Source organism: Acinonyx jubatus, chromosome A2 (assembly GCF_027475565.1).
Source record: "Acinonyx jubatus isolate Ajub_Pintada_27869175 chromosome A2, VMU_Ajub_asm_v1.0, whole genome shotgun sequence".
Taxonomy (NCBI): Eukaryota; Metazoa; Chordata; class Mammalia; order Carnivora; family Felidae; genus Acinonyx; species Acinonyx jubatus.
In genome coordinates, this window is record NC_069383.1 from 29,405,824 (window position 1) to 29,418,342 (window position 12,519).

Here is a 12,519-nt window from a genome sequence, read left to right on the forward strand (position 1 = left end):
AAGAACTGATCAAACTCAACACCCAAAAAACAAATAATCAGTGAAGAAATGGGCAAAAGACATGAAGAGACACCTCTCCAAAGAAGACATCCAGATGACCAACTGACACATGAAAGAATGCTCAACATCACTCATCATCAGGGAAATACAAATCAATACAACAATAAGATACCACCTCACACCTGTCAGAATGGCTAACATTAACAACTCAGCAACAACAGATGTTCGTGAGGATGCAGAGAAAGAGGATCTCTTTTGCATTGTTGGTGGCAATGCAAGCTGGTACAGACACTCTGGAAAACAGTATGGAGGTTCCTCAAAAAACTAAAAATATAACTACTCTATGACCCAGCAATTGCACTACTGGGCATCTTTCCACGGGATACAGGTATGCTGTTTCGAAGAGACACATGCACCCCCCCCCCCATGTTTATAGCAGCACTATCAACAATAGCCATGCTTCCATTCTGAATTTAAGACTGACTGTTAGAAATGAAAATCTGCTTGACTGAACAGATAGTGTTGTGTATATACAACCTAAATCTAGTTTTAATCTGTTAGAAAATGCAAGTTATGCTTGGTTTAATGTATTAATTAGTAATTTCTAAAAGTATGTCTTCTTCTCTAATATCAAGATGAAATGATTAGAATTTAGACTTGGATTCAAGTTCTCTGAAACTGAGGAAAATCTTTTTATATGTGAGTGTTTCCCATTTTCAGATTTATGCTTTTATTAACTGAAAAATTTTTAAGTCCATAACCTCCTTCTTAATCATCAATGGGCTACAATTGTTTCTTTTTTTCTGCTGAAGACAAAATTTATCTTACAAATGTTCTCTGGAAATGTGGATGTGCAGAATACTAATTAAGTAAGGAGGCAAACACTGACTCACTGCTAAATTAGGTGGGAAATGAAATGACACCAGGAGAGCTACAGGCCAGAAAAGGAAGAAAAGAAGTGAGATCTGAATAGGGAAGGGGAAATAGAGAATTTTCTTGAAATGCTAACTGTTTTCTACCTTATTTTAAAAACATTTAGAGGGGTGCCTGGGTGGCTCAGTTGGTTAAACATCTCACTCTTGGTTTGGGCTGAGGTCATGATCTCACGGTTTGAGGGTTTGAACTCCAAGTTGGGCTCTGTGCTGACAGCACGGAGTCAGCTTGGGACTTTCTCTCTCTCTCTCTCTCTCTCTCTCTCTCTGCCCTTCCCCTGTGCTCTCTCTCTCTCTCTCTCTCTGTCTCTCTCTCTCAAACTTAAAAAAATAAAAATGTTATTTATGTACATGTCCTAAATTTCTGTCTTGGATATCACAGGACTTTTCAACTACAGTAGCACTCTTCTTTCTTTTTTTTTCCTTTTCTTTGTTTAATGTTTATTTTAGAGACAGAGAGAGACAGAACATGAATGGGGGAGGGGCAGAGAGAGAGGGAGACACAGAATCTGAAGCAAGCTCCAGGCTCTGAGCTGTCAGCACAGAGCCTGATGTGGGGTTCAAACTCACGAACCGAGAGTTCATGACCCAAGCCAAAGTCAGATGCTCAACCCACTGAGGCATCCAGGCACCCCAGAGCTCTTCAATTAGACAATCATCTTTTGAGAAAATTGGAATAAGGCGATTTTTTGAGTATGTGTCTAGCAAAAAAGCATTTGCTTCATCTGAATCACCTCATTATTGTTAACACAAGCAAGAATCACACCTGAGACAATGCTGCTGTAGTTGTGATCATTCATTCAGTCATTATTCATTTAGGCACATATCGGTGAGCAACCAATCAGATGCTCCCCTTCTGTAGGAGGGTGACAGCAAGAAGGGGAGGATAAGTAGGGAGAGAGATAAGGAGATAGACAAAGACCACAATAGGGTCAAAAGAAAGGCAGGAATGAGGGAAGGAAAGGGAAATGGGTTCTTTCATCTTTTCGAGAGGAATACAGGAAATGAGTCATCAGCCCACATTGGACTAAGATAGATTTTATAATCTTGATGATGGTTGAAAGTGTTGTTTCTTGAATAACTAACATCATATAAAGAATATGGAGCAGGATTTGGGAGCTGAGCTTCAGTTGTAGAGTCTCTGTCCACAGACAAGCGCTGCTTTCAGTCCTCTAGGTTCTCAGCAGCAATGGCTAAGAGCCAGTATCGGGGAGCCTCTCGTGTATTGGGGACTAGGGGGTTTTCTAGACTCTGAAATAGATTTAACCTAAGAATTCTCAAAATAGAAACATTTACCTTTAGGAGGACTTAACTTATTTAGTTTGTACAGATCATATCTAACAACCATTCAAATCAAATTGACCTGTTTCAAATATGTCCTGAAACATAACTCATACAAATCGTCACAGTTGTAGTGGAACAAACTTTGTGGACAGACCTGGATTGAGATTTTGGCCCTACCACTTACCAACTGAATCAGCTTAGGTGTCCTTGCCGAATATATGGAAATAATTATGAATCTAGTGGGTGAGTTGACGCACATGGAGGATTTTATTTTTCGGTAAAAGAGGAGGGAAGAAGTCAGTGCACAAGTAGCAGGGTAGAGTGAAAGAAAACAGAGTAATGGAGGGCAGATCGGGATGTGTTTCCAGGCAGCCAGGGAGACTATCGGTTCTGCTTCCAAATTAAGAGCCAGGATACGGCCAGAATAGTGCTGCTGGGAATCCATGTTCTCGAGGAGGCTATTATGTGGCAGCAGCAGCTGTGAGGAAGCACCTCCCTCAACGGCTTATGGATAATAACTATATTGAAAAGTAAACTTTAGCCAAAGAACATGGGCAAATTGGTTCTTACACTCATAGGATCCTCGTATGACCCTCCTAGAGAGCCCCAGAAATAACTGAAGAAGCATCCAGAAAAAGAGGCCAGAATACCACAGCGACACAAGTCAAGACTAACAACCCAGCGTTAACACCACTCTTGTTGGCCCCACAGGCTGACACAAGGCCTGGGAACATTTGGAGTTCATGTTTTATACAAGTTTCAGTGTAGGAATTCAAACTAGCTGCCTTCTTTCAGTCTGAATAAAATCCACTTTCTGACTAAATGAGGGAAAAATTAAGTGTGGCTTATGGCATTCAATGTTGAATTTTGCGATCTAGGTGGATGGAGGGAGATAACTTCATCTTGTGTTTGATTGCACCTTTTGGAAAAAACACGAAAACAAAAAACACAAAACAATGAAAGCTGCACTGCATGAGTTCACATATTCCTGACTTCTGAAAAGTTCTGTCACTTAAGGCCCTCACATGTGATTGACAAAGATGAATCAATCCAAGGCCCAGCTTTTGCTTTCAAAAAGGATCTATATGAATTTTGTTCCTGATTTCAAGATTTTGCGGCTTCCCAGAGAGAAATAATCCTTATTTTGTTGATAACTCAGGGCAGCATTAATCTCCTGCGTGTGGATGCTTACTAAAAATACAATAATAATAACAGGTTTGCTGTCTCTTGCAGATGTTGTTACAAGCATTTGCTGTGACAAATGACAAGATCCATGAGCTAGCAGGCAGAACAGTGAAACATACAGCATCTTTTTCTATGTTAAGTGTTTGCCTTCTTCCAAAAACCTTGTCATACTGGTAAAGGACCTATCAAGGAAACCACCAGGGAATAAATTTTAAGTTGAGTAACAATTGTCTTTTCACTTAAAAACATGACTTTTATAACACTAGCTGGTTTCAAATTATAAATCAGAGTCTTTAACAAATGTACTAATGCAGACAGAATAGAGATATACATTTTAAATGCATGACATAATTAGATTATTTTCAAGAATAAAATTAGAAAACTTTAACTTCCTACTTATATTAACAGTCTGTGATTTTTTATGTGACACAAATTTCAGATAAAATGTTCTTTAGTGAGACATGTATAAATCATCAAGTGTAAGAATTGGAAGATTGCTCCTTTTTGAAAAGGTCTTTCCTTCTTCTTTGGAGCAAGTGACTTTTGTAATATTATAAAAATTCATACGCATCCAAAGTACAATCTAGAAGAAAAGGATTTCTCCAAATAGCTTACCAAAACGACTAACTCTCTCCACTCCATCAATAATCGCTTTGTAATCCAAGTTTTCTTCTGTTCCAATCTATTAAAGAAGAATGACATTCTAAGAATGGGATAAAATATTTGATTAACTCTTCAATAAAATGAAAAGATAAGTGAAATCCATTTAAAGTATCCAAATGCAATGTTCTCCAAATGCATACTTCCTTTTTTTTTCACAGCAAGACAAAAACAAATAAAACAGACAAAAACCAGCTACCTTTTAAATTTTCCACTGAGAAAAGTACGCTTTAAAATGTTGATTCCCAGTCACTGCTGTATTATTATGATGCTTTGCATGCACACAAATCTGCTCACAGAACAGGCTACTCCAGCTGGAAGTGATGCACCCCATTAATGAACGCAAGAGTTCCCTTTTAAACACCCCAGCCAAGGGGTTGTTCTATTTGCAAATGATCACCAGTTAGCATCCCACTTGCAAGCTTTTCAATTTGTTAAAAAGCATGCTTTGATATGTCACATCAATTACTTCAGGGGATTAAAGACTTAAGGTAGTGTTAAATCTATGTATAATGATTACCTCAAATAAAATGGATAAAGCTCTTAACTTCCCTTTTCCTTTTACAGCTTCCTCAAAACTTGAAAATCGGTCTGCATCAAAGCCATAGATTTGCATCTATAAAGGTAACAATGACAGCTTTGTTATATACAAAGACATCACAAAAGTCACCAGAGAGACAATAAAATAATTTACTAATTCAGTATACTATTTGAAAAATTCTGTAAACTGTGTAATTCAATACTCTGTACAGTTTCAAGATATTTTATCAATTACGTGTATATACAACTGCATTTACTCTCACGATTATCATCCTTCAGTAAGGAAAGAAGCACAAAGTTAGATACATCTAGGATGGAAATGACCACCTTGAGATTACTAGATAATACTGAGGTAATAATATACTAGAATAATTATCAAATGGAATAAATTATCAAGTATTATTTTAGCTGTTTTCTGGAATCCTTTCAAATATCGTTTCATTCTTGACTGGACGTGCCTTTCTTGTTAGCTTTTTTGGACATTATCATACTATGCTCTAATAATAGTGAACTATCAAGGACTTTCTGCTTCTCCATACAAACTACCAAGAAGAATTTTAAGTTCCCTGTTTTAAGGGTCCTCTTCTGCTGCCGGGCAATATTCCTTGTTAATTTCGACTTCGGCCTCTGCATTTGTTGACAACGGCTTCTACTCTCACTTACAATTTGGTGCTCCCCATGTCACCATCTTAGAAATCAGGTAACTTAGCTAGTTTAGACAAATAATTCTGGGAAGAGCAGAAAGCCTCTGTGAAGACTAATGCTTGGTTAGGGCTACGACTGGAGAAACAGCAGGTGTGGGTGGAGGATGGCAGTGGCTCCTGCCTCCGGTTATGACCACAAAGCCTTTGAGGATTGCTAAACTGACTCCTGTAGGATGAACAGCTTAAAAACTGGTGGGTGAAAAGGAGGGGCAGGCAGCGGCCACACCAGGAAGGTCTGTGAAGCAGTCCCAGCCCTTTGCTCCAGAGAGCAATAGAGAATCCTTGGTGTACTTCACCTAACAGGGATTGGGGGGCAGCAGGGCTGGGGGGAAGAGGGTGAAGAGTGGAAAAGATTAAGACTAGAGAGAGGGAGGGGCACCTAGGTGGCTCAGTTTGTTAAGCATTTAAATGGCCAACTCTTGATTTCGGCTCAGGTCGTGATCTCAGAGTTACTGAGATGCAGCCGTGAGTCGGGGCTCCAGGTCATTGTGGAGCCTGCTTGGGATTCTCTCTCTCCCTCTCTCTCTCTGCCTCTCCCCTGCTTCTGTGCATGTTCTCTCTCTCCTCTGTCTCTCTCTCAAGACAAGTAAACATTAAAAAAAAAATAAAAATAAATTAAAAAAAAGACGAGAGAGGGAGACCAGTTCGGGAACATTTAATAATCCAATAGACAAAGGTGGTTGAGCTCTTTTCTGCCCTCCCACATCACGCAGGGGCAGAATCGAGAAGACTTCATGGTTGGATGCAGGAGACCAGGAAAAAAAGACCAAGTCAAGGATGCTCCTGGGTTTCCCTGCTTGCACAATTACATGGAGAGAGTTTTAAAAAGGCAAGCAACAAACAAACAAGCCATCAGAGAGGGAACTCAAGGGCTTTCTAAATAAGGAAAATACTTGAAGCTTAGTGCACAGACTCTATATCATTTATTTTGCTATTTCAGGGCTTTTGTTGCTGTTAGGGTCTTTCTTGATTTTCCACTTTGCTCTAAATAGTGTTGTGACAGGGCTAAACTCTCCAAATTGAGAATGTTATGTGTTTAATAAATTGACTTTCATTTCTTCGACAAACCAAATTTGATAAATGTGCTCTTCCTTAAGGATATTTAATATACTTTGAAAAACACAAATTTATAAGCTATGAATTAGAATATGATTATCCATAGCAAAATATTTTTAGTCCTTTAAAAGATAACTCACTCATCTTATTTTTATTATCAATAACTATTTTGACTATAAAAGTAATATAGTTCTGTTAAAAGTAATTTTAAAAATATGGGAATTTTAAAGGAGAAAAGCAAGGTACTTATTATGCCATCACCCATGGAAAATCCCTGCTCGTGTCTCCTTGGTTTCCCTGAGTTATTTTTATAACAGTAATAATTCCTTCTCTTATTTAATCTTCATAATAACTTCATAAGGCAGGTGTTACTACTCTTAGATCAGTTTTGGAGGGGAGACATGGAAGCTTAGGTAAATTAAATATTTGTATAACGTCGTGTCTATAACTCATATCTAAATGGTGAAGTCAGTATTCAAACCTAGTCCATCTGATTCAGACTCTGGGCCCTCAGTCACTATTAAGTTAGTTTTCATGTTTTACAAAATCGAGTAATAATACTGCATATACTACTTTATATTTTGCTTTTAAAAAGCATTAAAAAAGGAAAACCCATTAATATCTTATGATGAACCTTTTTTGTGTGTAAATAAATCATTCAAACACATGGTTTTACAAGATCTGTAATACTCCATCATAATGTATTTAATCATTTCCTTTCAACTTTTTATTATTGTAAATAAACCTTTGCACATACATTTTTGAGCATGTCTTTATTTTTTAGACTAAACTGTTAAAGGGGAAATGGTAGGTATTGGGATTGAAACATTTAAAGTTCCAGATACAGGGGCACCTGGCTGGCTCAGTCAGTAGACTGTGCAGCTCTTGACCTTGGGGTTGTGAGTTCAAGCCCCACACTGGGCGTAGAGATTGCTTAAATAAATAAACTTAAAAATAAAACCTTTCAAAGTTCTGGATAAAAAGAAGCAAACTGCTTCCCAGTCTACCAACTTATACTCTCTCCAGACATGTATGAAAGTGTTTATTTTACTGCATACTCATTATTTATTATATTTATGTTTCCAATTTTAAAACTGAAAATGTTCTCACTTTATTTTACATTTCTTTGCTTCTCCAGTAAATTGACAAAATTTGCTCCTTTTTTCCTCCTGAGTTGTGGAAGGAAATTTGTTTATTTGTTGACACATCAACATTTGTTGGTCGTCCTAGTGTGGCACACTGGGTTGCCAGAAAGTGGAAAACCAAATGTGAGTGTGACGGAGCTTAGTCCAGTGAGGAAGGCAGATATTAACCAAGTAAAATATAACTGTATAAATTATAAAATCTGACTGTAAGTTAATCGAATTATATGCTAACTAAAATCTCAATGATTTTGGAAAACGAACTAGGAACCAGTGGAACCAGTGACTTACCTCAAGTGGAAATTTTTGTCCTTCTAAACTATGTTCCGATCCATCAGAAGACATATTGCATTTTCCCCAGTGAAAAGTTATCTTGCTTGCTTTGAACACCATTTCGGAAACTCCTCCACTGAGCCAGTAGTCATTAGTGAGATTAATTTCCACTTAAAAAAAAAAAAAAGCACACACATGCACAAAATTGCACCTATGTTTCTGCAAATCAAAATTACAAACTTTAAATTTTTTCTATCAAACGTACGTTAAGAGAATCATTTATTTGATAAATTAAAAGCAATTCAGTCACCATTTGAAGCTGAACTTGTTACTCTGCAAAATACACTTAATGTATCTTATTGCCACAAATACAAACTAAAGCAAAGACCTTAACTACTGTATGGCTCTTATAGCAGAAGACAGCCAGTCCCTCTGCCCTGTTCATTTGGTGTCCTGAGCTTGCCATTTCCCCAGGGGTCTGCTTTCCTAAGGCATTTTAGGGTAGTGAGGGGACAGAGCAAAGGGAGAAGGAACAGAGGAATGGAGAAGAAAAGTCTTCTCTTGGGAGTGCCCCCCACCTTCTCACTTTTAGCTCTTTCTACTCCTTATCAGGCAGGTGTTTTTGTCCCATCTCCTTATCCCTGCAAGCAAGCATCATACCAGGTTTCATCAGGCTTCAGAATTCCTGTCCTCTACTGTGGCAAGGAAGGTGGGAAATCCATTCCCACTGAAGGGGTTTTAGCCATCTGATGTTGGAACCCCGAGTAGCAACTCAGAATCCTAAACTCTCCTATTTGAGTTCCACAGCAGATTATTGGAACTCTATTTTACAAATGGTCTGAAGATTAATGATTCTTTTGAGAGCTTTATGTAAGATTTTAATGTCTCTCAATCAGATTTAAATAGTCTTTGTTCCATGAGGCAGAAACCAATGTTTGCATTAGGGACCCAATCCAACATCTTGGCCAGCGAGCTAGAGATATAAACTTCCATTAATAATAGTAACAACAACAAGAATAGTATCAATAATGCTCAACATTTATGTATCACTTACAATGTGCTATGCATTACACTGAGTACTTTACGTGTGTTAAACATTTGATTTTTTACACAACCTCACACAATGAAGGAAGGAAATATCATTATAAGGAAATTGAATCACAGACAGTTCAAATAACTTGCTAAAGGTTCCACACTTAAAGGTTCCACTTTAAACAGCCAGTAGTGAACCTAAAAAGCGTGGTCTAAAGATCAAGTGCTTGACCACACTTCACTAAGAAAAATAAAGCAGGGGTGCCTGGCCGGCTCAGTCAGTAGAACATTGTAACTCTTGGCTTCAGGGTTGTGAATTTGAGCCCTACATGGGGGTGTAGAGAGAACTTAAAAATAAAGTCTTAAAAAAAAGAAAGAAAGCAGAGGCTACGTGCTTTATTTCTTTGTAACATTCTTCAAACCTAGTGATGAAAATGTTAAGATTTGGGATAATATGCTTTTGTGTATTTAATTAATATCTTATATAATAATTTTATTAAATACTTATTAATTAAGATATACCTACTGAATGCTTATTATATATCAGGCACTGATACAGCAAAATTCTTACCCTCATGGGACTTAAAATTAAATTACTACATTCAAATTACCAAAATATCAAGAATAGAGAAAAAATTCACTAATGGTAAAACCATCCCAACATAGCTACTATTATAATTTACAATATTTTTTTCTTATGACTATGTTTGTTTTTATATAACTTCCTGATACACATACAATTTTGTTTAAAATATAGTATCAGAAAAGGAAGGCTATTTACTTTGAAAACTATTAGTTTGTCTCTCTATTGTTTACTGGAATTTTTCATGGTATTATGTTTTGCATGTTTAGAAAAAAGGACAGTCTTTAAAAAAAAGCATTTAGAGAGTGCTTCCTAAAGATAGTATATAACTTCAAACTTTCTATCTAGAAGCACTACTAATTTCTTTTCTTAAAATTCAATTATAGTTGATTGCTTTTTTGTATCCCAATACTCAATGTAGCATGAAGCTAAGCAGACAAGAGCAAATAGAGTGTCCAAGAAAAGGAAATTCTGATTAACTAAGTAATTAACTTACATAAGTTATATATTGCATTATCTTTATCATTTCTTCTGGTGGAGGCATCAATTCTCTTTCTATTATTGGAGAACATGATGTGATGACTTTGGTCATTTTACTTTTTGTACACATTTTCAAAATGTTATCTAAACTTCCAATTTACTGTGTTCTACTTGGTTTCTTCTGCCTATAGTTTCTGTGCATTTACAATACATTATACTTTATACAAAGAAGATGAAATGAAATAAAATGAAAATGAAAATAAAATGAAACTGACATAAACATACTCTAAGCCCAATAAACATATTAAAGTCACAAACAAAATGCAAACAATTTTACCTGTTTTCCCAGTGTTATGAATGAATGTGTTTTCCAAGGATGTTTTATCCCAACCCTGGAATTTAAGTTTTTTAAGATTCACATTGACTTGGGTAAGATCTTCATCAATATTGATAGGAGACTGTTTGGGGCTACTACATGTTGGATATTTCTTTCCCCAGTTTTTTTGATTCAGGGCTCCTAGGAAGTGAAAGGGTAAGAAATTAGTTTCTTAAATTACTATGCAAAATTTAAATTTTATATTATAAAGTAATTAATACATTACATAAAAATAGAAACAATAGTAGAAAAAACTGGAATATCTTTGAGTCACTGCATACAACAATTATGCCCAGGTGTGGAGTCTGGGCTTTCCTATAACACACTATGAAAAGAGGCCTATACAGTAGCCACATCAAGTTCAGTGTTCAACAATGGCTTTGCTTAGCCACCATACTCGTCCAAATCAACAGAAAGCCCAACTGCCGTGTCAGGTAGTCAATGTGAGCCCAGGTTCCAGGTTGAAAGGTGTCCAGATGACAGGTGCTAAATTCTTGACTTCCTCAGCACTCTCCATGGGGGTAGTTCTCTTCAGACCTACTGTCTGTCACTCCTGCCACTGAATGATCTCGTTTAATTTTCATCTGCTCAAGGTCTGATGTATAAAAACATAATCACATGCTTTCCTTGAAACATCTCCTCTCTGTCACTTTTTTGGGGGGGGGTCATAAAGCTTAGTAAGTTTTATTGCTTAACAACGAGAAACAGAAAACAGGCTTTCTATAAAGATTTCGCCTACACTGAAGTGAATTTCCAGCTGTTCCACAGAGTGAACAGTCCTCTAAAGCAAAACTGCCCTGGGCTGCCTTTATTTCACCCCTACCTGAAACCATGAACCATCTCTCGTAACCTGATTCCGCTGGACATTACCTTAGCTAGGGCCCAAGCAGCACCAAGAACAGGTATGTTTTATTTTAAAATCATCAACTTTTCTCTCTACATTTCTGCAGCTAGCCCAAGAGCAGGGTGGAAGCACCATTTTCAGCTTCTCTCCTTTCAAATGCGTCACTTTCAGAAAATGAGTATGGGGGAGGGGGCGCCTGGGTGACTCAGCAGGTTGAGCATCTGGCTTTGGATTTTGGCTCTGGTCACGGGTCACGATCTAGCTAGCTGCTAGGTTCCTGAGATTGAGCCCCACACTGGGCTCTGTGCTGACAGTGCGGAGCCTGCTTGGAACTCTTGCTCTCTCTCTCTCTCTCTCTCTCTCTCTCTGCCTGTCATACCCTGCTCACACACTCTCTCTCTCTCTCTCAAAATAAATAAAAAAATAAATTTTAAAAAAGAAAAAAAAATAAGTATGGGTAAAGTCAAGATTTTACGTGGTTAATGTTTAGGGAAACTATACATAAACATACCCTCCGTATGCCCTCGTCTATGCCATCTTTTTTTTTTGATAAAGGCATCAGAGAAGATTTTGACTTCCGTGCAAAGCTCTCATAATGTGACAAAATGAACTTTGCATAATTTAGCCCCAGAAAGAAATAATCATTAGTCGTACCGTGAAATGGCCTATATAGCCAGGAAAAATTAGGTGATTCATCTCCTAGTGAGGCATCTACCAAAATCAATAGGTGCTGAGAACTTAACTTTATTTTAAAATCTAGCTCTATTCCTAGAGAGTGCTGGAATACAATATGCTTTAAACATGCACAGTGATGCATATTTTGGCTTCTAGGAACAGCTTTAATGATTTGAGTAATGATATGTTAATTTCACTGTAAAGAACAGAGACATGGGGAAAAGAAACTGCCTGTTTTACTAATGTCACTGTAAGAGAAGCTGAGAAACTGCTACATGAATCAGTAAGACCCTCTGTACTGCTTAAATTTTTTAATGCACTCCAATAAATTTCAAGCACCCTTAGGAAGAGTCTCATGATTGTGGTGCAGCGAACATAAAATTTTAAGTGGCTAGTAACACTGCATCTGATTAATAAACCTGCTATTTCCCACATCATATAGTGATCATCTCTATGTGGACTCTAATTTGGCATATCCACCACTAAACACTTGATTTCTGCCCAGAAACAAACTCTTCCTATGACCTCTGCCATCCCCTGAACATAAAAGTCGTCCTCATGGCTCGGTTTCCTCCTCACGAAGCCCTTTCGGGTCGACCTTCAAATTATATCCTCTATCAGACGGTTTCTCTTCTCCACTGTTACCACCCTAGCCTGAGCCACAGTCCCCGTGAGCCTGTCTGTGTCTTGCTACTTCACAAGCAGCATTGCCATCACCTAGGAGATTGTTAGGGAGACTCAGGCCTCCACCAT

The 12,519-nt window shown here is 37.6% G+C and overlaps 1 protein-coding gene across 5 annotated transcripts in view; it reads right to left on the reverse strand.

Moving 5' to 3' along the window:
* PTPRZ1 (protein tyrosine phosphatase receptor type Z1) overlaps window positions 1–12,519 on the reverse strand; it is a 181,935-nt gene that overhangs the window by 80,091 nt on the left and 89,325 nt on the right. For all 5 annotated transcript variants that reach the window (XM_027075352.2, XM_027075350.2, XM_027075349.2 and 2 more), the window contains 4 exons: window positions 10,209–10,388; window positions 7,795–7,946; window positions 4,582–4,677; window positions 4,017–4,083 (listed from right to left, as the gene is read on the reverse strand). In XM_027075352.2, coding sequence (XP_026931153.2) covers window positions 4,017–4,083; window positions 4,582–4,677; window positions 7,795–7,946; window positions 10,209–10,388 — 495 coding nt within the window. The remainder of the gene's footprint in view (window positions 1–4,016; window positions 4,084–4,581; window positions 4,678–7,794; window positions 7,947–10,208; window positions 10,389–12,519) is intronic.